This window comes from Schistocerca americana, chromosome 6 (assembly GCF_021461395.2).
Source record: "Schistocerca americana isolate TAMUIC-IGC-003095 chromosome 6, iqSchAmer2.1, whole genome shotgun sequence".
Classification (NCBI taxonomy): domain Eukaryota; kingdom Metazoa; phylum Arthropoda; class Insecta; order Orthoptera; family Acrididae; genus Schistocerca; species Schistocerca americana.
Genome location: NC_060124.1, coordinates 183,218,752 through 183,245,307, shown reverse-complemented (window position 1 = coordinate 183,245,307; position 26,556 = coordinate 183,218,752). Strand labels below are relative to the sequence as shown.

At 39.4% G+C, this 26,556-nt stretch overlaps 1 protein-coding gene across 5 annotated transcripts in view; it reads left to right on the top strand.

Moving 5' to 3' along the window:
• The window catches only part of LOC124619249 (RING finger protein 44-like), a 120,098-nt gene extending 95,345 nt beyond the window's left edge, over positions 1-24,753 (top strand). For 3 of the 5 annotated variants that reach the window (XM_047145508.1, XM_047145505.1, XM_047145507.1), the window contains exons 13-14: positions 11,831-11,966; positions 24,026-24,751. In XM_047145508.1, the coding sequence (XP_047001464.1) occupies positions 11,831-11,966; positions 24,026-24,088 (199 nt within the window). In that variant the 3' untranslated portion in view covers positions 24,089-24,751. Of the gene's footprint in view, positions 1-11,830; positions 11,967-24,025 lie in introns of all 5 variants that reach the window. The other 2 variants (XM_047145509.1, XM_047145506.1) reach the window with 2 other exon arrangements.
• The last annotated feature ends 1,803 nt before the right edge of the window (positions 24,754-26,556 follow it).

Below are 26,556 nucleotides of genomic sequence, written 5' to 3'. Positions count from 1 at the left end.
AGGAAACATTCCTCACATACAACTAAAGAAAAGATGTTATGTTGACATGTGTCCGGAAACACTTAATTTCCATGTTAGAGCTCATTTTAGTTTCGTCAGTATGTACTGTACTTCCTCGATTCACTGCCAGTTGGCCCAATTGAAGGAAGGTAATGTTGACTTCGGTGCTTGTGTTGACATGCGACTCATTGCTCTACAGTACTAGCATCAAGCACATCAGTACGTAGCATCATCAGGTTAGTGTTCATCACGAACGTGGTTTTGCAGTTAGTGCAATGTTTACAAATGCGGAGTTGGCAGATGCCCATTTGATGTATGGATTAGCACGGGGCAATAGCCTTGGCGTGGTACGTTTGTATCGAGACAAATTTCCAGAACGAAGGTGTCCCGACAGGAAGACGTTCGAAGCAATTGATCGGCGTCTTAGAGAGCACAGAACATTCCAGGCTATGACTCGCGACTGGGGAAAACCTAGATCGACGAGGACACCTGCAATGGACGAGGCAATTCTTCGTGCAGTTGACGATAACCCTAATGTCAGCGTCAGAGAAGTTGCTACTGTACAAGGTAACATTAACCACGTCACTGTATGGAGATTGCTACAGGAGAACCAGTTGTTTCCGTACCATGTACAGCGTGTGCAGGCACTATCAGCAGCTGATTGGCCTCCACGGGTACACTTCTGCGAATGGTTCATCCAACAATGTGTCAATCCTCATTTCAGTGCAAATGTTCTCTTTACGGATGAGGCTTCATTCCAACGTGAACAAATTGTAAATTTTCACAATCAACATGTGTGGGCTGACGAGAATCCGCACGCAATTGTGCAATCACGTCATCAACACAGATTTTCTGTGAACGTTTGGGCAGGCATTGTTGGTGATGTCTTGATTGGGCCCCATGTTCTTCCACCTACACTCAATGGAGCACGTTATTATGATTTCATACTGGATACTCTACCTGTGCTACTACAACATGTGCCTTTACAAGTACGACACAACATGTGGTTCATGCACGATGGAGCTCCTGCGCATTTCAGTCGAAGTGTTCGTACGCTTCTCAACAACAGATTCGGTGACCGATGGATTGGTAGAGGCGGACCAATTCCATGGCTTCCGTGCTCTCCTGACCTCAACCCTCTTGACTTTCATTTATGGGGGCATTTGAAAGCTCTTGTCTACGCAACCCCGGTACCAAATGTAGATACTCTTCGTGCTCATATTGTGGACAGCTGTGCTAAAATACGCCATTCTCCAGGGCTGCATCAGGGATTCCATGCGACGGAGGGTGGATGCATGTATCCTCGCTAACGGAGGACATTTTGAACATTTCCTGTAACAGTGTTTGAAGTCATGCTGGTACGTTCTGTTGCTGTGTTTCCATTCCATGATTAATGTGATTTGAAGAGAAGTAATAAAATGAGCTCTAACATGGAAAGTAAGTGTTTCCGAACACATGTCCACATAACATAGTTTCTTTCTTTGTGTGTGAGGAATGTTTCCTGAAAGTTCGGCCGTACCTTTTTGTAACACCCTGTATACAGGGTGAGTCACTAACTATTGCCACATTGAATAAGTATGATAGTAGCTGAAAAGTTTGTGGGACAAATGTTGCATGGGACACCAGGGGCCATAATATGCTGTTGGTTTTTTGTTGCTAGTTGGGGTCTCTGGGGTGCTATAGTTTGGTATTTACTTTGACAGCGGCTATCGAGATGAATCCAATGATGTGTAACAGTTAGATCACTGAAAGTCAAAGGTGGCGTGGACATCGGTTCACAGAAGGTTTTCGAAATGATGACCATTGGTATCACTGCAGTGCTGCAATCTTCTTATCATGGATTGACTGGTATTGCTTATCACTTCGGCACTTATAGAAGCACATGCTCCGACAATTCTCTCTCATATACCATGCAAATAGTAAATATTCGCCAAATACGGCATATCCATCTAACGTGCCATTGACATGTAAACACCATTTGGCGGTTTCGCAATACAACACTAATAGGAACAGTAAGACTAGTGTCGTCAAATCAAGTGAATGTGAATGATGTACTCCTTTGAAGAACGATTCGATATGCTTCTTAGTTATGGAGAATGCCAACGAAATTCAGTTAGAGCTAGAGACTTACACGCTGAAAGATGTCCTCAACATATTCACCCTACACGTCGTACATTTAAATGTGTACAGTAAATTAAAAATAACTGGATCTTTAATGCATCGGAAATTTATCTGGCAAAGGAAAGTTACTAATGAGGAAATGGAAATTGGTACTCTTGCCACTGTGGTTAGAGATCCTTGTGTTAGTTCGCATGAAATCGCAAGGGAATCTGGCATAATCCAGAGTAGAATTATTCGTGTTCTGCATCGCCATAAATATCATTCTTACCATATCAGTCTCCACCAAGAATTAACTGGTACAGATTGCATGCGTCGCAATGAATTCTGACGATAGGATCAACTTCAGATTCAGAGGGATGACACATTTATTAATTTGATTTCATTTACTGACGAGGCTACTTTCACAAACCATGGAAACGTTAATTTGCATAACATGCATTATTGGGCAACAGAAAATCCATGTTGGCTACGACAAGTTTCACTCCAGAAACCATGTCAGTGAATGTATGGTGTGGGATTCTGGAGGACAGAATTATACACCCCAACTTCATCGAAGGAAACCTTAATGGTAGGAAGAACACCACATTCCTGCAAGAAACATTAGGTCTGCTATTGGAAGAAATACCTTTAGGAACAACGAAGAGAATGTGGTACAACACAATGGGTGTCTGGCACATTTTTCACTGATTGCTAGAAATGAGTTGCAGAAACAATCCCCAAATCGTTGAATTGGGCACGAAGGAGATGTCGTACCCGGCTCGTTCACCAGACTTGATGCCTCTTGGATTTTTTCTTGTGGGGATTCGTAAAAGACATTGTTTATAAAGATGTCCCAACTGCACCTGAAGATATCTGAGAGAGAATTATCAGAGCATATGCTTCGATAAGTGCTGGTGTGATAAGGAATACCACTCAGTCCATGATAAGAAGATTGCAGCACTACATTGATACCGATAGTCATCACTTTGAACACCTTCTGTAAATGGACTTTCATGCAACTTTTTTGACCCTCTAAGACCTAACTGCTACACATCATGGAATTCATCTCGATAGCCACTGTCAGAAAATAAATATCAAACTACAGCAACAAAAAAAGTCACATTTTGTCGGATAGTGAAAGGGGAAGTTCATAAGGCACTTGGATTGCACGGAGAGCAAAAAACTGAGACGCTTCAAGAGGTCATAAGGCAGGAAGTGGAACAGACATTGAACCCATTCTCTTGTCCTTCATTTCCCTTTAAACGGTGAAAAAGTCGAGATTCAGGCGGAGGTACATTTCCACAATGCCGCATGAGGAACCTGTTTAGGTACCAAGGAGGCAGATGTGTGGAGGACCCAGCATAACCAACCAGTATGTTTCCACTGGGCGGCCAGGACATGTGGTGCGCTATTGTCGAGAAATGTGGCGGATATTTGATGACGCCAGAAGACAGCAGACTGATCTTAGCCGACGCCAACTCTGGGATGACAAAGACGAACAAGATGATGTGGGTGAAGGACGACGTAGGTCACCATCCCTGCAAGCTAGCCTCTGGAGAGGATGCTCCCCAACACGCTGATCAAGGTCTCTTTCGCCGTTTAGAAGCTCCAGCCGATCACCTAGCCACCGCAATCTGTAAAACTAAATGCTGTGACCTTCCTTGTAGGTGAGGCTCCTGAAGAAAAATACCCTCTGCCTTCGATCACTACAAAAATGATAGGAAACTATGTCTATACCCTCATGGGTGGCCGACCAGCCCAACTCTTGTGGACTCTGGAGCGTCATATTCAGTCACTTTGAAGAAGTACCGTTGCCATTTGCAGAAAATCGTGTTCATCGACAGAAAAAAAATCTCTACTGAAGGTGGCTAATGGGAAATATGTAAAACACACAGGAAGATGTACTGTTTGTGTTGGTATAAGTGGCCATACACAGACCTTAGAATTCGTTGTCTTTAAAGAGTGTAATCATGACGTCATTCTCGGATGGGACTTCTTGAAAGCTTCTCAGGCATTTACAGATTGTGGTCGCTCAAAGATTATGCTAGACGAGATGAGATACTGTGGACAGGAAGATGCGCATTCGAGTGTGTGGAGGCTGTATGCTCGATGAAGTGATCATTCCTGCAGTCAGCGCTAGAAAGCTAACTGTCACATGTTGTGTGATGCAGCAACCCATGGATCTTCTAGTGGAATGTAAAAGAAGCACACCACAAAAGAATAACTCGGTCATTCCAGCCTCTGTCGTCTTGTTTAAGAACAGACTTGGTGAATTGTGGATAGTTAACTGTTCCCGAGAAATGCTGACCGTTAATTGCAGAACAGCTGAGCGTCATAGAAACCTCCGATGCCAAGTCTGTGGGCAAAATTGGCACTACCACTACGAGACAAGATCTAGCTCAACTATCACCAGATCTCGACTAAGGAACAACAGGAGAAGCTACTTGCCATTCTTCAAGAGTTCTCCGAATGCTGCAATACATAGGTGAGGAGCTAATTATACAAAAAGCACCAGATTAGCACTGGAGACTATCAACCAATAAACCAGAGAGCATACCGTGTGTCAGCAATCGAACGTCAAATAATTCGTGACAAGGTAGAGAAAATGATGATGATTGACATCATTCAGGGCGCTTTTGTGTTGATTACAGGAAGCTTAATAAGATAACTAAAAAGGACATTTACCCTCTTTCATGAATTGACGATACAGTAGATTGTCTAAAGGGGGCTAAGTTTTTCTCAACCATGTACATGTACTCGGGCTATTGGCAGATCGAAGTAGATGAGGCTGATCCTGAGAAAGCTGCATTCATCACCTCTAAAGGCCTGTGTGAGTTTAAGGTAATGCTGTTTGATTTGTGTAATGCACCAGCAACTTTTGAATGGATGATGGATAATCTACTAAGGCATCTGAAGTGGACGATGTGTCTTTGTTCTTTAGATGACATTCTGAGAGACATTTGATGGAAATATAGAGAGACTGAGGGCCATTCTTAAGTGTCTCCAACAAGGCAGACTGAAACTTAATCCAAGATAGTGTCTCTTTGGAGCAAAAGAAATCAAAATACTTGGACACCTTGTCAAATGAAGGTGCGTGGCCAGACCCAGAAAAGGTGAGATCTATAACGGAATTTCCTGTTCTTAAAAGTATTAGAGATTTGAGAAGCTTCCTCGGATTATGTTCTTATTACCGTTATTTTATCAAAGACTTTTGTATCAAAGCCAGGCCACTCCAAGAGTTGTTATAAGCTGGTGCTAAATTTTTCTGGGGTGGTGCTCAACATTATTCTTTAAATGTGCTGTGAAAAGCTCTGACAACTGACCCTGTACTTGGTCTGTATGATGAGAGAGAGAGAGCACATACAGAACTACACATAGATACCAGCAGGCATGGGATCAGTGCTGTTCTGGTACAAATTTCAGATGGAAAAGAGAAGGTTATAGCCTATGCTTCTAGGACACATACAAAAGCCGAGAGAAACTACTCAACTACAGAAAGAGAATGTCTTGCTGTGATCTGGGCCATGTGCAAATTTCAACAGTATCTCTGTGGAAGACCATTCACAGTTGTTATGACCATCATTCACTTTGTTGGTTGACAGGTCTTAAGTATCCAACAGGACGACACGCCATGTGGGCACTACGTCTTCAAGAGTATGACATTACCATAGTGTAAAAAAGTGGAAGAAGACACCAAGATGCCTACTGTCTCTCAAGAAACCCTGTGCAAGACCATCAAGACTTTGATGAAGATAGTGAATGTCTCGCTGCACTCCAGGATCTCTCTGCTGAGCAGGAGGAGGAGGAGGCCAAGATATCTCAAACTATGCTTGCCTTGAACTGGTCAGAGGATGTGAAAGGACAGTTTAAGGTAGTTGATGGATTACTTTGCAAGAAAACTTTGATCCGTTTGGAAAGAGGTGGCTACCAGTGATTCCTAAACACATGCGCTTAGATGTTCTGCAGAAATTCCATGACACACCTGAGGCTGGATATTTAGGATTTATTAAGACATAAGATAGAATTCGCAAGAGATTTTTCTGGCCAGGTTTATTTAGGAGTGTTAGTCACTATGTGTTGCACTGTCGCGAGTGCCAGAGGAGAAAGGAAGTTCCTCAGAAACCATGTGGCCGACTTGTGCCAATTCCACCAGCCGAAACGTCTTTCGAGCGTATTGGAATTGACCTTCTCGGATGATTTCCAACGTCTGCTAGTGGCGATAGATAGGTTATTGTTGGCACTGATTATCTGGCACACTATGCCATTACAAAAGCCGTGAAAACAGCCGAAGCATCTGAGGTAGCCAAATTCATTGTGGGGGGGGAAATGCATCCTCTTGTAACTTAAAGCTCTTCAAGGTCATCAAGCTTAGACTGCAGATGATGAATTAACAACATCTTGGGGCCCTCTAATGTCAGCAGCAAATTGCAACATTTTGAGCAGTGCTCAACAAGAAAAATAGCTAGGCATTGATTTTTTTTTTTTTTTTTTTTTTTTTTTAAGTCAGCAGAAGTCAAAGCTTTAAAATAATTGACAGCTACACTCTCATCTTCAACAGTTTCAACAAATTCTACTATATCACAGAGATATTCTCCAAGGTACTCGACACTTTCAAACCACGAGTTCCACCTGGTGATGACAGGAATAGGGAAAAGTTTAGCTTTTGTGTGTACACCTACATATTTCTGAGCTAAGAACTGAATGTATGCATGCTTTCTCTTTCGGGTATTAAGGAAGATGTGTTTTGTCTGCAAAACACAATGGTTCAAATCACAATGTTCCACAGCCCACACATTGCCAACCAAATTTAATTTATGAGCCCAGCATTGTGTGTGTACTAACCCTTCCGGAACTAAAACCCTAACTGCTTTTATACACTTGCCCATATAACGGGCTGAATCTGAAGTTATAGAAGCTACATTTCTGTACTGAATTTCAAGTTTCTGTATTACACTCATAATTGCTTGTGCACATTCTGTAGCATTTGGATTTTCAATAACTTTCACTCCCCGGCAAATAATTTCTGAACTGCACCATTGTCACAACTAAGTACTTTTATCAGAACCACGAACACACACTGCCCTTTTCTGTCTGTCGTTTCATCACGAAGAATTGAAACTCTTTTAATCTTTCCTCTTCTTCTTTGATGATTCGAGGTATGTAACCTTCCCGTAGTCTTCCAGCTGAGTGTAATTCTCCAGCACCTTAAAAATGTCAATATAACTGCTATTAGATTATTATGTATCGAATTAAATTACCACATTACCCAATTATAAGAATTTTTTCAAGAGAGTGCTCAAGGAAAAATTATTTTTAATATAGGCCTATTCTGACCAACAAAAATTACTGGCTATCAAGATTACCTAATCTTTGCTGCGATTAGCAGACGGTTAATTAATTATTACACAAACCTGGTATGTATTTGTTCATCCATTCTCTCAGCTTCGGATGATCAACTTTTTCCATCGGAATGTTAGCCTCAGTGGAAGCTAGAGTAGTCAATAAAATGAATTCTTCTTTATCATTTTTCGCTCATTTTGCCGCTGCAGTGACTTCCGTGAGCATAGCTTGTCTTTTTATACCAGTAGTTGTTAGCGCCTTCTCCTTGTTCTTCTTATGGGAAGAACTGTTATTAATGTGTTTCAGGCACGTGTCCTTCGTCTGCCACTCAATACGCACATTGCAGTATTTGCACATAAGTATCTTCCTACTTTTGTCTAAAACATAAAATCCTTCTGACGAAAATTCCTTTTCTTGGTCGAAAACTGTCACTACCATATTAATTATCTGTAGCACGAAAACAAAACACAAAATACCACACTCAATGCACCGGTGATCCACAACTTTTTTCCAACACACAATACTGAATACACCGCCAGAACATTGCAGAATGTCTTTGGAATACTCGATATATTATATATATCGAAACGGTGTACAATCGATATCCAGATTGTATTACCATAACTCCAATTGAATTTCCGCAGTTAAGTTCAGTTGACGAGATTTTGCAAAGTTTCGTCAATTATTTCGTGATTCGGCTTAAAAGTAAATAGTTTCGCGTTTTCAACAAGATGTGTAAAATTTCGTGAAAATTTCACGATTTCGCGCTTTGCCAAAAACTGGTGCCTCTAGTGATAATACTAAACTTGCATGGAGTATTGTGAGTTCAAATCTCACCTGGACTGTACAATTTTAATTTCTATATTCGGTTCGAGTACATTCTAGAAGTATCCACAAATATGAAGAATCATTGTACCGGAATGTTCTGCCGCTGTATATATACTGTATGTGTTCTGGCCGGAGGCAGTTTGCTTCGCACTCTTGTATGTGCAAGTGCTGAATAAACCTTCATTAAGTGAAGTTAGTGTTCGTCATTCATCTACTTACACCTTCTTCTATGTGACAATATCAACAGTCCTAGTAGTCACCACCATTCATTACACACTGTCGCGAACTATGAATAAGAGCCTCTTTGCCATTCTTATAGAAATGGCTAGCCACTGTCTTACAGCTTTGGCAGCAGCATCTCAGTTGGGAAAACATGTGCCATCTTTCATAGGCCCAAAGAGATGGAAGTCTGAAGGTGCTAAATCAAGCTTGTACAGGTGATGTGGTTAAACATTCCATCCAAATTTTGAAATGAGTTCTGAGGTTGCAAAACTGTTGTCGGGCCTAGCGTTATTGTGTTGTGAGCAGAACTTTGTCTTCTTCTCTGGCCTAAGTCTGGAAATTCGTGGTTTTGGCCTAAGCATTGTCGCCATATAGAGTTCTGAATTGACAGTTACCTTAATCTCCAAGATATTCAAAAGAACCACTCCTCGCCTATCCCAGAAAACTGTGTACAGACCTGTGTGTTGAATTTTGCCCTTGTTGGAAAACTGGCATGTCTCCACTCTGTGGACTGTCTTTCGGCTACCAGCTCATAGTGTTGAGACATCTTGTCTCCAGTGATAATGGTGTTCAGATAAATTGTCACCTTCAGGCCAGCACATCTTAACAAATCCCATATCGCACTACTTTTGCAATAACAGAGATTGCATAACAACTTCTCTAAGGCATTTCATCCTTTTTAACACCACTTTTAATGCAGTACCAACTGCCTCAGCATTACTGACGTCTACTGTGCCATCTCCATTGCCACCTTAAGCTGTTTCATTAGATTTGAATCGTCACAGTTCAGTGGTGAGGAATTCAGTGACACTTTTTTCTTCTTTTTTTATGTACTCATCTCAGTATCGGACACCTGCTGCTACAGGACTAACAAACCTAATGAAACATTAGTGGGAAGATTCAAAAATTAGTAATACACTAACACAATCTGGTGCAAATACTCGACAAACGTGCTACGCATTGATAATGATTCCCTCCACCTTTTCCTTTCTTTCTGACAATTCTAAGTACAACCATTTCAATGTGTGCCTTTTTTTTTTTTTTAATTTCCAAAAACAACCACTAGATGGGGGTCATTGAGGATATGACATTAAGATTGTTTTGAAAATTGTTAATGTTAGAAAAGTGGCAGCTTGGAAATTGGCAGAGTAGTTTCTTGTCAGTGCGCACTTAAAGGAACAATGTGAAAAATTTCACATGAAGGTGTTTGGATGATACTTGTAAAGGTCTAGCTCAGTGACAACGCCTCGGATCACTTTATTCATCTTTTGGTGATTTGTCGCCTTCAGAAAGAACTGTTTACAACTGGTTTACAAATTTTATTGCAGTCACGATTCAGTCAGCAACAAATTTTGTGATGGTCAACCAAAATTAGTTGTTCCAAGCAATGTTGTTGCTATGTGTATGAGGATCAGCACATGACTTTGTCAACAGCAATAGTGGGTATAGTAATTCCCATCAGATCACTAAAGTTAAGCACCATTGTAGGCGACTAGTATTTGGCTGGGTGACCATCCAAGTAACCCGCATGCTCTTGTTTCACTCTGCCTTTATGGGAGGGTGGCGTAAAGTCCCTAATCAGCAGTGTTCAAGCAAATGTCATTTATTAAATTCCAGACCACTTTGCAGTGTCTCATGAAGTGAGGGTGTGCAACATTATTGTTGGTGATCCATCCATCTGATGGGCACGTTAAGCTCAGCAGTCACCTTAGTGCTCTTCAGGGGAAGCAGGCTATGCCAGCACCAGGTTCCCCCTCTCCCTTCTCTCCTCATTATTTAATAAATATGTAAAACACACACACACACACACACACACACACACACACAGTGGCAGCTGAACCTATCCTTTGGGGTCTTCCAGACAGTCGTGGCGTATGACTGTACTTTAGTTTTACTTCCTGTGAGGTAGTGGTGTATTAAAGACTGCAATACTTTAGACTTTGCAAGAACATGTAGCTGTGAAAGAGATCGTTTCCCAATGGATTCTACACTATTTGGCCAAAGCTCAGAAACAGCCTCTTGTCAATTGGGGTTAGGAAATGCTCAAAAAGTCAGGTGAGGATGTGCAAAATATGTATACAACATTGCAGCAGAAGACAAAATTTGCATATGTTTGTGCAAGCTGGAAACGTAATTAGCAGTCTACTGTTGAAGTTTCAAAAAGTGAAGCTAAACAAACGAAAGTGGTTCATTCACAAAGCACTTAACAGGAAAATTGTAGCTATTTCTTTGATTACAATGTATGTGTTGCAGTAGTTGATTTATGGCATTGATGAACAGTTAATGCTAAATGATTCATAACAGTCTGATTACCATAAATCATTGATGAAATTAGATTAAAACAACCAAAAGCCTGGTGTCATTCTGCATCATGGCATAAAATAGTTGATTATTTGATAGAGGAATCAATTTCTCACTGCCTGTATTGACCTGATTTCATCCCCTAAAGACTTCGTTTTGTTCCCTTATTGCAAACTAAAAAAACACATTGACAGAATTTTATCACCTCGAGAAACTGATGGAATCCTTCCAAAATTATGTCGAGTGCTATACAGTAGCCAGAAACAGGAAGTACTTCACCACTAACAAATGGGATCATTTAGCTAATATTGATTGAACTATGCCAGGTAATGAATCTTTAAAACTATTTCCTCAAGAAAGACAGCGGGTAATAGTATTTGTGAAAAAATATTGTTGGAAGAACAACATTAAAAATATCTGTTAGTTAATGTTTTACTTCAGAGTTGGTAAAAGTTGAAGGAAAGTGAATAAATAAAATTAAAAACTCCTGTAAATGTGTAACTTCTAGTAAAATTTATCTTGCAGTTATAAGAACAAAGCATGATTATTGTACACTTTTAACATGTAATCGCACTTAACCTACTGATGACAATGAAAATCTGATGAGCGGGACTTTTGATAATGCAGCCCTTACGGAAGGCATGTGTATATTGATTTCATATTCCTCAAAAGTATAAGAAAATTAAATTTTATTTGCCTTTCAGCATACTGAATTCAAAGCAGTGTGTGTGAAATGTAAAACCCAAGTGAGATTTCTGTGTGTCTCTTTTGGCAGTCAGTCTGACAATAATTAACAAAAACATGAGAAATCATTTTTTCTTAAACTTGTGTGTGATATGCATGCAAAAAGATGTTCTTATGTTATTTCATATTTACTTCTTTTTGTGAGCAAATGTGTTGGAAAATTTGAGTACACATTATTAATCATTGTAGCATCCTATAAATGAAATTAAGTATCATTGAGACAACATAATATCTTCATTGTCTTTTACTATTTAAATTGGTGCATATGGTAGTAGTAGTTTTCTTCCTGTCTCAGGTTCAACGCAGACACACACCATGGTGACCAGACGTCATGTGTTGTATGCATGTGTGATTTTGAAGCCAGGCAGATGCTTAGAGTTCTTCCTTGTTCACATGAGTTCCACGCAAAGTGTGTTGACAAGTGGCTGAAGGTACCAAGTCTACGTTATTCAATGTTGCATTACTTAACATATAAAAGTATTGTTTAAGTGTTTGAATAGAAATCGGATCATAATGCAAACAGAAATATTAAATTGCTTTGTCATGTTTTTTAAATAATTAAACATTATCCTTCGGCATTCCATTAGATGAAAGTTCTTTGATTCTTAATGGATTTGTCTTGCTTATAAATGCATTTTATCCCTATTTTAGAAACTCCTCTTTTGCTTTAAAATGTTGATTTGCTTGTCTCCTTAAGCCACTAGACATAAAAGTTGTAGCTGGGAAGATAACCGAAGGTTTTAAATTATTGGTACCCCACTGTATCAATTAAGTTACCGAGTGTGTTTTGGAGAATTTTGTCCGATCAGTTCCTTGATTAACGTAAAGGACAGAGGCAATACTTAGATTTTGAATTATACAAACTGTTTGGAAAGCTACTTGACTCACTACTGATAACAGGACTCCTTTTGTGAACACTTATTGCATGGTTATCATATCATAACATAATTGGTCCTGCATATCTAATTTACACTGTGTCAGTTTGATGATAAAACTAGAAAGTTTCAGAATCATCCTACTTTCCTGTAGTTTAACATTTTCATTATACGTGTGGTTACCATGTTCTGATGAACTAAACTTGAAGAGGATAATAGAAATATTTTATCCAGCTGTCTTCCTTCTCCCCCCCCCCTTTTTTTTACTGAATGCAAAATAATTTAATTACCCCAGTATTGTATAATCTGAGTACTTCAGTGACGTGAATAATAATCGTGGTTTCAGTTTGACACAGCAGTGTGCGCACACAATAATAATAATAATAATAATAATAAAATACACAAAGCAATCACTCATATAAATACATCGGCTACACCATTGCAATTTCATAACCACTTCTACAACCCTTTAGATCACATAACATCAACAGATACGAAGAAAGTAAATTGGAAAAAGAAAACATTATATGTCAGGCACCCGTATCATCTAACACAGCCACACATCGATCAAGACACGTCCAACACATGGCTAAGAAAAGGCAACGTATACAGTGAGACGGAAGGATTCATGATTGCAATACAGGATCAAACAATAAACACCAGATATTACAGCAAGTATATTATTAAAGATCCCAATACCACAACAGATAGATGCAAACTTTGCAAATAACAAGTAGAAACAGTAGATCACATCACAAGTGGATGTACAATACTAGCAAATACAGAATACCCCAGAAGACATGACAATGTAGCAAAAATAATACATCAACAACTTGCCATACAACATAAACTAATAAAACAACACGTTCCCACATACAAGTATGAACCACAAAATGTACTGGAGTATGATGAATACAAATTATACTGGAACAGAACCATTATATCAGATAAAACAACACCACATAAAAAACCTGACATCATACTCACCAATAAAAAGAAGAAATTAACACAACTAATCGAAATATCCATACCCAATACAACAAACATACAGAAGAAAACAGGAGGAAAAAATTGAAAAATACATCCAACTGGCTGAGGAAGTCAGACATGTGGCATCAGGATAAAGTTGACATCATACCAATTATACTATTAACTACAGGAGTCATACCACACAATATCCACCAGTACATCAATGCAATACAGCTACATCCAAACGTATATATACAACTACAGAAATCTGTAATTATTGATACATGTTAAATTACCCGAAATTTCCTAAATGCAATGTAACATATACCGTGCAGTTAAAAGGAAGTCACGCTTGATCAAGGGCTGCGTCACTTTCCATTTTTAACCAGATATAATGTCTGAGAAAGGAAAGAAATAATAATGCAATTATTTAATTTGATATTTGCATTTTGCAGGTGCAATAAGCAGATTTTTTCCTGTAAACTTTTAATATAGCAGCTCAGTGTACAGTAAAATCTGCTTTAAATTATGTCATTAGGGTCCTCTACCTCGATCGGTAGAAATAGAACCCTTACCCTTATAGGTTCGCTTTGTTTGTAATTTACCCATTAGCTGTACAGATTAGTCCTCGGTAGCTGCATTTCTGTCAAATCTGTCTGAAAAGTTGGTGGTAGAGACATTACACTAATAATAATAATAATAATAATAATAATAATAATAATAATAATAATAATAATGTAGTCCACGCAAGAAATTTGCAGTTAAAACACTTACTTGTACTTACATGTTGAATAAACTACTGTTCATGGCCATCTCTCTTATAATTACTGTATAGCTCAATAGATAGCCACTTACTATCCTGTAAAGCTGCTCGAGTGCTGCAGTCTAACGCTGAAGTAACTATTCACGAGAGTTCCATGTGTGGTGAACATACATTTATTACAGTCACAGACTTGTGCTCTTGAAACACTCTCTCTCTTAGTCAGCATTCAAATAGGTATGAACACATTGTGCACAGTAATTATCATTCGGCAATGAATGTAGTTCGCAGTCTGATCCTATTTTCACAATGGGAATTATTGAAATATGACACTGTCCAATTAATTGTTTAAACAGTCAACAAATCGGTGAACAGACTACTGGGCACACAATTTAGGTAAGGCACGATACATTTTCTGACCTGCAGCTTGTACTTGTATGCACACACACGCTCGCGCCTGTCTTCCTACATTGTCCTCAGTCGAACTTTCCATACATTATAATACATTTCCTAGTCTTTGTGGACAAAGATCTTGTACTTCTTATAACCTTCTACAGACTTGACATTTTGACTGAACTGTCTGGCTTAAAATGATTTGCAACAAGTATATAATAATAGAAAATGAAGTTAGCGATTGTTGTTTACTTGATTTTCACTAATTACAATTGAATGTTTACATTCATGAAGTAACTGAATGGAGAGTCATTTTAACAACAACATTCAGAAATAGTTGTAATTTCTCTTGAACTATGCTGGATAATTTGCCTACCTTTGAGATTCTGTTGTAGTAACAATGTTTTAACTAAGGATGTTAATCACCCTAGAATTAAAGGAGTGCAAGTGTTGCTTACATATTTTCGTCATTGGTTGTGTAAATGCTTTATAAAGTTGTATGCACCCTGGAAAGTCCAGGAAAAACCAGGGAATTTTTTAGAATTCCAGGATTTTTCATTGGTTTAGTTTTCAGTTAATTTTTTGTAATTTTGACTGATAAGAACTGATATCCTAACAAAGGAGTTTCCTTTAGCCCATTTCTGCAGAATAATTCTGCAACAATAAAACTTAAATGAGAGAGGAACACCAAAATTAATCGTAAATTGCAAAGAAAGTGCGCCATTTATGACAATAGTGCACACATAAGTGTCTACAGACAGCAAAATGTGTCAAGGGCCTCACAACAAAAACTATGCAGTACTTCCTAACAACAAACGGCTTTCAATGAGCACGGTGTCACAACTGTTCACATTAGTTTCGTTCAATCGGGTGCCAGTGGACTCGTGCATGAGCAGAGCTGAAGTTGCATATGAGCAGATTCTTATCCTGCTTCTAGCTACTTGAAGTGTGGCTGTTAGCTCTGTAAGCAGTAGCAGGAGTTAGTCTCCACATGACTCATGTTTACGTTTCACGATTTTTCATTCGCAGCTCACACATCAAATGAAAACAAAAGGGAGTTTTGAGGATGGGAGCTATCAAGTTAAAAATACATTACATAACTAAACAAGACTAAAATATGTTATTAGTTTGTTTCCTGATTTTATTTTATTTACATGTTATTGACAGTCGAGGATTAATTGTCTTGCAGAATAATGAAGTTACATTTGTCAGTTTCTTAAAGAAATTCGGCTTTTATTAATCTTTCCCGCAGAGGCAGCCAGTTTATTTGAAATGGTTTCATTCTACACTGTTGGCTAGTTTCAACTGTTCACTGAATTTAAAGTGCATGTTTTCATCTTCTGGCACAAACGGCATAGTGCCATAATAAAGAACTTAAAACAAGAGATAATACAGTAATGTCACTCCAAGAACATTGGCTTCCCAAAAACTACACTGAAAAGTGTAATAGCAAGTAGGGGCATACTTTAGTGTGAACCTGGAAGTAAAAATGTGCACTTTAAGCCGAATTATGAATTTTAGTGTGGTTTTTGAAACTTCGAAGTTCTTCGAATATTCTGATGTCCTGTTTCTTTTATGACGTAATGTGGGATATCTTAATGCTATATACGCATGAACCTACATAAATGTTCTCTTGAGGATGACTAATCAGACAAATTTGGTCAGTAGTATAAAATAAAACATTTTGTTTCAAATATATCAACAGCTTAATTGAATTTTACAATTCTGTCTTCTGTGAAACAAAATGTTTTTCAATCACAAGACATGTTTCAACACTTGTGTCGTACCTCCTCTAGGCTTGACATTATTTCTTATCACATCTAAAATTTACGGAACACCGTTCTTCAGTAAATTAGAGACTGGCACACACAGTGTTTTATGATTGTAACTTCCCACAAGACTTTATATTCTATTCCAGGAATAAATATAAAATATGACTTATATACCCCCAGGGGGCTCACAGGTTGTTTGGGAGTTTGTGTGTGGTGCCCATGGGGCCTCAACTTATTGCAGCTCATTCTTCCTTCCTGTGCTGTATTTCCTTCCTGTGTCCCTCCCCCCCCCCCCCCCCCCCCCCCCCCCCCCCCCCCCCCCCCCGCCCTTCCTTCCTTCCCCTCTCACAATGGCTACTCACCTGGTTTCCTGTATCCCTTGCGGTTTTGTTTCCTTTGCTTTTTCTCTTTCATCCTCTTGGGCGTTTTGGTGCCCCTTTGGGGTTTGACCTCCACATCTAAATTTTCTGTCTGTAGTGTGAGCCATTTGGGGAAGAACTCCCTCCCTAAAAGTACGGCGTGGATTCCTCTCTTCCTTTCCTTCCCTGCCACGCAGCCCCCTCCCCCCACCCCCTCCGACCCGCTAGTTCACTAGCACATGTAGCTGGTCTGTGTGGTTTGGCTGTTATGTACCCATCCGGCTGAGGCCCCTGACATCACAAGAATAAAACTTCTGATACCTGAACTGTCCCCCCCGCCCTCCTGCGTATGCCTAGGAGTGGTTGCTAGTCATTTTGGATCATCGGAACTCCCTGCAGTGCCACCTTGCCAGAAGGCCCTTGCTGTGGCTGGGTGGTGCCCATGAGGAGAGCCCCTGTCAGAGTGGGTGGTATCAGGGCGAATGCTTTGCCCATGAAGTGTACCAAACTCCAAAAATCTGGCAGTCTCTTTGAGTGGTAATGGATCAGTGAATGCTGTTTCTTATGACTCTGCGGCCTTCCCATCACTGGCTACACTCTGGGAGAAGGGCAAGACTCGTCGACTTCAAGTGAAACACTTTCTCCGCTACACGGTGTGTACTAGGTCAGATGGAAACACATTCACTGCCACAAAGCCACTATATTTTGTGGAAAATATCGAAGACAAGTTTGTCGAAGCGGAATCTCTCGGTAAGATACGGTTGGGTTCCCTGTTGATTAAAGCTGCTTCTGCCGTCCAGTCTGTAGCTCTTTGTGCTTTTCACCATCTTGGTGACATCTTATTGTTTCCTACACCTCACCAGCCTATGAATGTGGTCCAGGGACATCATGCTTCAGGCTGATGAGGAAATCCAGGCTAATCTGGAACGATGGGGCATTCGTTTTGTCCGATGTGTGTCAAACACTCATAAGGAGAACTGCACTGATACTGGCACCTTTATTCTGGCTTAAGAGGGAGATACTATAACGGTACCATCGAGCACCTTAAAACAGTAATCGATAATAACATTATACCTCTGCGAGGAATTTCTGAAAGTTATGACCGTGAGACAGCCTAGTGGAAACAGATCGATCAAACCAGGATTCATTTCCGAAACATTCCTTCAGAGTATAAACAACAGTAAACAGTGGGGCAGGAACAGATGTCCTCCCAGCACAAAACTAAGTTTTAACATTACATATTAAAACTGGTCGCCAGCCTTATTAGGCATTCGTGTGTCAAGCTATATAATAAAGCAGAAGGCAGTGCTGAGACCAACCTAGCCATCCTTGACACACACCCTAAACTCTTTCTTTATACCTGTTCACACTACAACACAGTAACCAAACCTTGCAGATACATGTGCTACTAACTAGTAAGTCAGACAAACAAAAGGCCAAGGAGATAGTAAAGTGCGACATATGCTTAACACATACCTTAAATGAACTAGGTGCGACAGTTTATAAAACTAATTACTGACACGCGTTTCACTAGTAGCAATACTGATCAGGGAAAAGCTTGAAATGATTCTGAATTTTAATCAGGGGGTCTGCTAATGATCGTACTCTGTAACTTCGTTGCTTAGTACAGGGTCTCTGTGCCTGTGCATTAACCAACTTGCATTAGAATAGGTAACACAATGAAGAGTTCTTTCTTAAATTCAGTTTGAAGCAACTAAACAGAATGAAAATCTAACAACACTTGGTCTGAAGGAACCTTTGCATTGCTTCATTAAATAACTAGCCTTGTACCTGAGGGCCCTTAAACTTTCATAGTTTGAAGAACGATGCTCATTAACGAAACTACACCAGTATGTGTGAGAAATGGCAATTATTCTTATTAATAATTAAGTAAAGGACAACAAACTAGAACTCTTTAAATAACAAATGTGCTTTCATAAACAGTCTTCATACTTCAGAAATATAATTGGCTGTGAACTAACAACACATCAAATTTAACTACTTTCTCATAATAAAGTAGGGCACTCTGAATAAAATTCACTAGGACAGGATTCCTGTCCAGGTCTGTGATTTGGGATAATCTTGAGTGTAAGACAGTTTTTTAGCAATACCACGGTTATTATTAAAATCAACCAAATTTCACAAATTCCTGGTCCATTTACAGAGTGCGAAATATTAACAATTTAGTGGAAGGCTGGTGGACTGGTGGCGCAATTTGCAGTGGCTATTAACCTGGCGGCGATCCAGTCATAACAATACTGTTGGCCTAGCCCTATTACTGATCTTCTTGGCATCAGAATTATATTTTTATAGGGCCAAAAACCATGCCATGATAATGGTATCACCAAATGCAGCATCCAAGACCCATAAATACGCCCTTAAGCTCTTCTGGCCTCAAAACTCTAGGATTATGAGCCACAATTATCCGCTACTGCTAACAAGATGTTAACAACAGTACTGCTCAGCCCAGACTCTTTACTCGTCACAAAGGACAAGTTACCACTTGTGCGCCAACCACGCCTTTTCCACTCCGCCAGGCTACTTCCGTAGCTGCGGGGCTTCCCCACATCTTCTACATTCAACACTATGTTCCCTAATCATTTACAGTACAGTATATAACAATCATTTCAGTAGCTATTTAAATTCGCATGCATAATTTAAACACCATTCAAAAGTTCACATAACTAATACGTGTAAAAAGTCAAAGAATTTCCATAACCTGCAACATTTTACCTAAGCAATATGACAAATTGACATAGAAATATCTATGCAGATACAAAATAGGTGTTTACAATACCCTCCAGAGAAGTCAAGGCCGGCCGCGGTGGTCTAGCGGTTTTAGGCGCTCGGTCCGGAACCGCGCGACTGCTACGGTCGCAGGTTCGAATCCTGCCTCGGGCATGGATGTGTGTGATTTCCTTAGGTTAGTTAGGTTTAATTAGTTCTAAGTTCTAGGGGACTGATGACCACAGGTGTTAAGTCCCATAGTGCTCAGAGCCATTATTTTTTTAGAAGTCAAGGTTGTGTGTTAGTGGTGTAATGTGCAGCTGTATGTCTTGCCACACTTGAGGTGCTTTCAGTGCTTGTGTTCTGGGCACATGTCTTCCTGATGTACAGCAGACCCTCTACGTGTTGACTGTGGACACCCACTCCATGAGTTAGCCTGTGTTCCACCACCCATGTGTGTAAATTGTCACAACCGTCACTCCCCATGCTTACCGGATCACCCGGCTTACAAAAGAGAAAAGAAGATAACAAGAGAGTATAAATCCATGAATCGTCTGTCATACGCTGAGGCTCCTCAAATATACGACAGACTCCACCCCATGTCTATAACCTCTACTTTTGCCTCAGTTATGCTCTTTACCCTTCCTCCCTGTTCCTCACTACAGTGCCAACTCCCCTCTCCTCTCTCCATCCCCTGCAGTTCCCACGCCCTCCCCTATGAGCGCCGCTCCCGCTTCCCAGCCAAAGAAGTGCCCCCCTTCTTCAGGACCTACCGGAGAAGGGGCTCCCTCCTGGGACCCCTCCCCAAGCTTCTCTCGGGCTGGAGGCCTGCTACAACTCGCCCATAGCACACACACAGTCTGTGCGCACCAAGGTTGCTCACTCTCATTCAGTTCAATCTTGCAGAAGTCTGCTTTCATCTGTACCATGTCCTCAACCTGTGAAAGAGGAGGAGGAGGAGAAGGAGAAGGAGAAGGCTCCCACTGTGCCCCAAGACGTCCATACCTCCCCTCACAATATGAGTCCGACATCTTATTTGTGAATGAATGTCACCTCAATCATTGTTGGTGACAGATAGTGACCCGACAGCATGATTGGCTTCAGCCCATTGCTCTCCCATTTGGATGCCGTCTCTGTGATTGTTCGGGGAACTGTAATGGATACTACCGTCGACTCCCAGAGTTGCAAGCCCTTATTGTCTTTTACTCGGCAGCTTGTGCCCTGCTCTCCAGGAATCTCATTTTTCTGATGTTCACTCAGCAACCCTTCGTGGGTTTCGTACTTTGTCAGTACCAGGTCGGCCCTTTGAGGCCTCTGGATGGCGTGTGCACGTTTGGCCGTACAGATATTGTTAGTACACGGGTCCCACTTTGTACCAAATTGGAAGCATGTGCTGTTCGGGTCCACTTGGACTCTGCAAATCCAGTTTGCATTCTCTATCTCCCTCATGACAGTCCTTGCTACCATAAACTGCCCTCCTTCAGCAACTCCCTGCTCCCTTCCCCCTCCTCGGGGATTTTAAGCCCATCACACTTTGTGGGGCAGTGCTAATCAGGGGCTCCTCATTGACCAATTTCTTTTGGACACGACCTGTGCCTTCTTAATGATTGTTTCCCTACGTATTTTAGTGCAGCATATACCACTTTTTCTGCATTGATCTTTCACTCTCTTCCCCTACCGCTCTTATCCCCTCCCCTTCTTGTTTCTTTACAGTGGTCGCCACATAATAATGTGTGTGTTAGTGACGACTTTCCATGGATTCTGTCATTCCCTTCCCTCTTACTGAAAACCAGGTTTTCCCACTGGGCTTTACACCTTGCTGGTTGGCCTCTATATACCTTCCAGGTCATGTTTCCACCATTCTTTGTTGGGTTGTATTGACAAAATCGTCCGTGATCTATCTGATAAGATAATCCACACTGCCGGCATTCCCAATCCCCACGTGACAGGCCCCATTCACCGTTGGCCAATTCCGTGGTGGAGCAGAGCTATTGACACCACTATCCGTGATAGTTGTAAATGCCTTGCAACCTCTCAAGTGGCATCCGTCCTCCACTGGTCTTATTACCTTTAAACTTCTTCATGGCAAAGCCTGTTACTTAATCAAATAGAGCAAACGAGTGTGTTGGGAACACATTATCTCCTCTCTAGGTTCTTCTGCCCTTTTGTCACGGGTGTGGGCTACACTCTGCACCCTCCAAGGTTGTTGCGGCAGTCTTCTATTCCAGGCCTTGTCCTACCAGGTGGCCATCAGTTCTCGCAGAACACCTAGTGACCCATTTTGCAACGGTATTGGCGACAGCCCCCTATCTGGCTGCCTTCTTTCACAGGAAACAGTGGGCTGAAGCTTCCTGCTTATGTTTTACCCATTGCTAGGCAGAATCATACAAGGAGCCTTTTACTGAATGGGAGTTTCTTCTGGCCCTCTCTTCTCATGATTCAGCTCTTGGCACTGACTCCATCCATAACCAAGTGCTTCAACACCTCAATCCTCCACAATGGCAATATCTCCTCTGTGTTAAACTATATTTGACTCCAAGGCATTTTAAATGTGAGAATGTATGATGATTTTCTTCAGTCACAGTGATTGTTGTTGTTTGTTTGTTTGTTTGTTTGTTGTTGTTTTTTTTTTCTTTTTTTCTTTTCTTTCTTTTTTTTCTTTTTTTTCTTTTTCTTTTTTTTTTCCAGAAGATCCGACATTTATGTAATTATTTAAAATTGTAGCTGCACATTTAAGTTTCATGTATCTGAAAGGGTAAAACACACACACACTCACACACACACACACACACACACACACACACACGCCCACCAATATTATATGTGGAATCTTAGCTTTGCTTGTTGCTGTGCTCTAGGTGTATTAATTTAAAACATTAACTTTTCCTATTTGTGTGTTCGCACTACTTTGTAATGAGGTTGGTATTGGCTAACTACACCAATCTTCATATGCTCTGAATATCTGCTGTAATGGATGGCGAGATCACGTGACATGAACTATGATCAACTGAGAAAAGCACATCACAATCTCAGTTCGCATACTAATGTGGTGTGTTTGGTGGAATTCATATTTACACTTTCATAATACGAAACTTCACATTCTACGCCGGTGTATAAAATCTTTACCATTCAATGGACTGATAAGTTTTAAAACTCCCAAGGGAAAGTGTACTGTCACGTAAGATAAAAGTGTGTTGTCACAACAGAAAGACAGTAATCAGTCGTGTGCATGATAGTGAAATTAGAAATTCCTGATATTTTATCATTTTCAGGCAAACCAGCTAGCTCATTAACTCCTGATAACCAAAGGAATTTAATAGGTAATAAAATAAGTTGGATAAGCCCTGAGTTAATATTTTAGATATTTAAGTATTGTGTGCATGCCACGTAAATGACAGTATTAAAGATAATATGGAATTTGGAAAAGAATAGTAATAATAATAATAATAATGGTAATAATAGTAATAGTAATTATTTTGTGTGGAAGAAAAACGCAACAGCTAGAAGGAATCTAACTGCATTGTTACTTGTTGTCTCCCTGTTAAGACCCCTTTCTGTCAGGAATGGCTAGACATCTCAAGTTGAAATTTGTCACATATCAAGGTCTATTATTCCTTTGAGTGTGAAAAATTTAGGTTCATAAGTTAGTGCAATCAACAGATACAACCGTTTATGTCCCATATTTTGAAATTCACAGACTCGCTCATCAGAAACTATAGGATATTTCCTGTTGGCCTAGAATCATGAAATTTGGCAAGAAGCAAGGTTTCACTGCTAAACTAACGGAAAAAATTTGAAAATTTTTAATTTGTAATTATATACCTTTTTGTCATTTGTTATCTGGCTGTTAGTCTGTCAAGACCCTCATTTTCTCAAGAATTACAGTAGCAAATGCAAAATTACACAAAAAATGAAAACTTAAAACATTCTCAAAAGTCTTGAGTCGACAGGACCAATATCTTGTCAGTATCAATGAAATATCTATATACATAATTAAGTTTGTACTTGCAGAAGGAAAAATTTATTCTGGAAACTTCCTGGCAGATTAGAACTGTGTGCTGGACAGAGACTCAAACTCGAGACCTTTGCCTTTTGCAGCCAAGTGCTCTACCTCTGAGCTACCCGAGCACGACTCCCACCCCGTCCTCACAGCTTCACTTCTGCCAGTACATTTCTCCTACCCGGAAACTTATTCTTTCTTCACATTCTAAAATTCCATTTCTCTCCTTGTACTGTTGTTTCTCTGATTTAATATGCCGTGGTTTTTGTTCTTCCAACTCTGTTTCGTTTCTCTCGTATAACAGCAGTTTTCTATTTTTCATACTCTTTTATGACACTTGATGGTTCCCATTTACAATATTCGTTTATATTTTCTCTAATGTTGTACGTTTGTGGGTGGAGGAAAGAGAGGGAGGGCGGACATGTGGACACGTGCACATGCACAAATAATTTGAAAACATCCCACATTTTAGCACTTAAGTCAAGACATTTGTTAACACCAGAAAGATTGAGAGAATCTGTTTTTCAAAAATATACTTGTTTTGCCTTTTACATCTGTCAGAGATATTGTTTACATGACTCTGCCTACAAATACAGTAGTACTTGCATGTAACTGTTTTTCGGTTCTATTTTCAGTCCAACAGAACGTGTCCCATCTGCCGTGGAGATGCATCTCATTATTTCAGCCACCAGGATTAGAGAGCAAGTAATACAGCAGAACTTGGAAGTGCTATTTTCTTATGTTAAGAGAATATATTTCTTGTTATATAAAGAAAATTGAAAAGATTTAATCTTTATGTTGTTAGATGTGTTCCTTTGATGTTATTTATTCTTGTTTTGTTCATTCTGTCTAGAGCAGTTTACATGATTATTTTCTTAGAAGTAAAATCATATAAACAGATGAACAGAAGTTGTACTTCGTAGTTTTTTGTAAGTTATTTTTAGATTTTTCATGCCTCTTACAAGCTCTGTGGTTTCCCAATTAATATTATTACACAGACAAATAATATATTAATAAGCTGCATGTGTGTGCCCTGTTGAGAAGGATAAGGAACACATTCAGGGTATCAACATATTAGCATGTGTCATTAACTCCCCCCACCTAACACTCCCGTCAACCCACCATGACAAGTTCTTTGTCAAACTTCTGATGGTTACTGGTATCCATTAAAAAAAATCTAAGATTATCTCATTAATGGTATATTTTTATGGTTTAGTTTTGAAGGTTAAATTTGCCTTAAAAAAAAGAAGTCTGTGAAGTATATAATATGTCTTACATTCTTCAGTAGAAATTATACAATTAGTTTAAGCATAAGCACAATGATTTACAAAGTTGGGTGAAGTGTTGTAAAGTTAATGAATGAAACATCCCATTTTACAGGATGCAGTATTGAGGTTTACCTGGTGAATACCATCATAGCAAACTTGCTGTTTTTATACCCCCAACAGTGTTTTTCAGAACATCGTTACTTCATTAGATATATACCATAAATCTTCATCAGATGTAACTTTGCCTCATCACCCTAGCTTTTTTATTACTACAGAAAAATTTATATTACTTTGTTGAAGATTTATGGTAGGCCCAGATGTGTGGGAAGCAGGAAAAAAAGTTTGACATGTGAAATAACTACTTTTAATTTTCTTCTCCGTTATGTTGTTCTTCCTATGTTTTCTTTTGTAGTATTGACTACAAATTTTATTAACATCAACTGAATTTTCTGTTGGTGTTTAGCAAAACGTAACATTAAATAGGAAAAAGTTACTAATGTTCTGGAAAAGTGTATTTATTTGGTGTCGAACTAGCTTTGGACTTATTAGGTAAAGGTAAAACGACTAGCCAAAAGCCAGTTTGCAACAAAATAAATATAACTGTGCCGAACATTATGAAATGTTTACTATTACAAATGTTCTTTATTTTGGAGACATTGAAATGACTTGAGCAATTTGGGAAAAAATGTGTGGTTTCCCATGAATATTACAGAAGGGAAGTGTTTCAAAGTAGTACACTAGCTGTTAAAGAATGGCATAAATTTTTATGTGGTTAATGTAAATTTTTGTATGTGTGAGATTTGGGGAAGTGGGCATAATATAGTAGTAATGCATGTGAATTTAATATTGTCACAGGATGATACAGAAACCGTCAACACCTTGAGAATGTTTATTGAAGTAATTTTTATTGTAAGAAGGAATGTTAGCCAATTGCAAGATGACGTTCATTCAGACTATAAATATAGTTCTGGAAGTTCTGTAGGTGAAGTGAGAGTTTTAACACACACAATCTTGTTAGCCTGTAATTCCAGGTAAAGATTCTAAAGCTTAAATAAGAAATAGGATCTAGTTATTTATTCATGTACTGTTAAGGATACAAGATGATCGATACAGTTGCCTATTCCTTGTGGGAATCATCTATTTGAATATTTTGTATCAATACATACTCGGTCTTAAGTGACCCTGTCATCTGTTCAGATACACAATAAGTTGATCATTACTAAACAAATATCATTTTAATTGTCGATATAATTTTTCTTCAAAAATTGTTCAGATTGCTCAGTCATTTTCGTTTGTCCCAATTCGGGTAGTACATTTATGTGCCTTGTAAGACATCTTTGTGCTGATCAGTGTAATTGCTGATAAACTTAATGTGATGCAGTTCCCTTTAGTCAGTTTACATGCTGTTAAGTTTGTCTGTTCTCATTCTTGGTGTTTTAATAAAACAAAATTGCTGAATTATACAATCTGACCCAGGGAAATGTATGACATCTAGTGTGTAGCTGAAAATTATTTTTAAGATATTAAAAAAGTGCAAGTAGCAACTTTGTCCATGTAGACAGTACTTACCTGTGGAACCACCATTTGGAAATAATTTTGTTACTGCAGGTGGTGTTGGAATTAATTGTCTAAGTGTCAGTATGATACAATAAAATTCTTTCCTTTGATATAACTATAAGAGATGTTGCCAGAAGTCTGGAAAAACTTCGAATTGGAAGATTACTTGCACAACTATCACAGTAAAATCCCTCTTTAACGAATCTCTGGTCACTCAAATATTTATCCTTAAATGGGGGTTTTGCCAAAGTATACGGAATGCTTTTTAATCACGGAATTACCAGTATCCTATGCTACAGATATAAATCCAGTAAATATATAATTATTACACTTTTCACAAA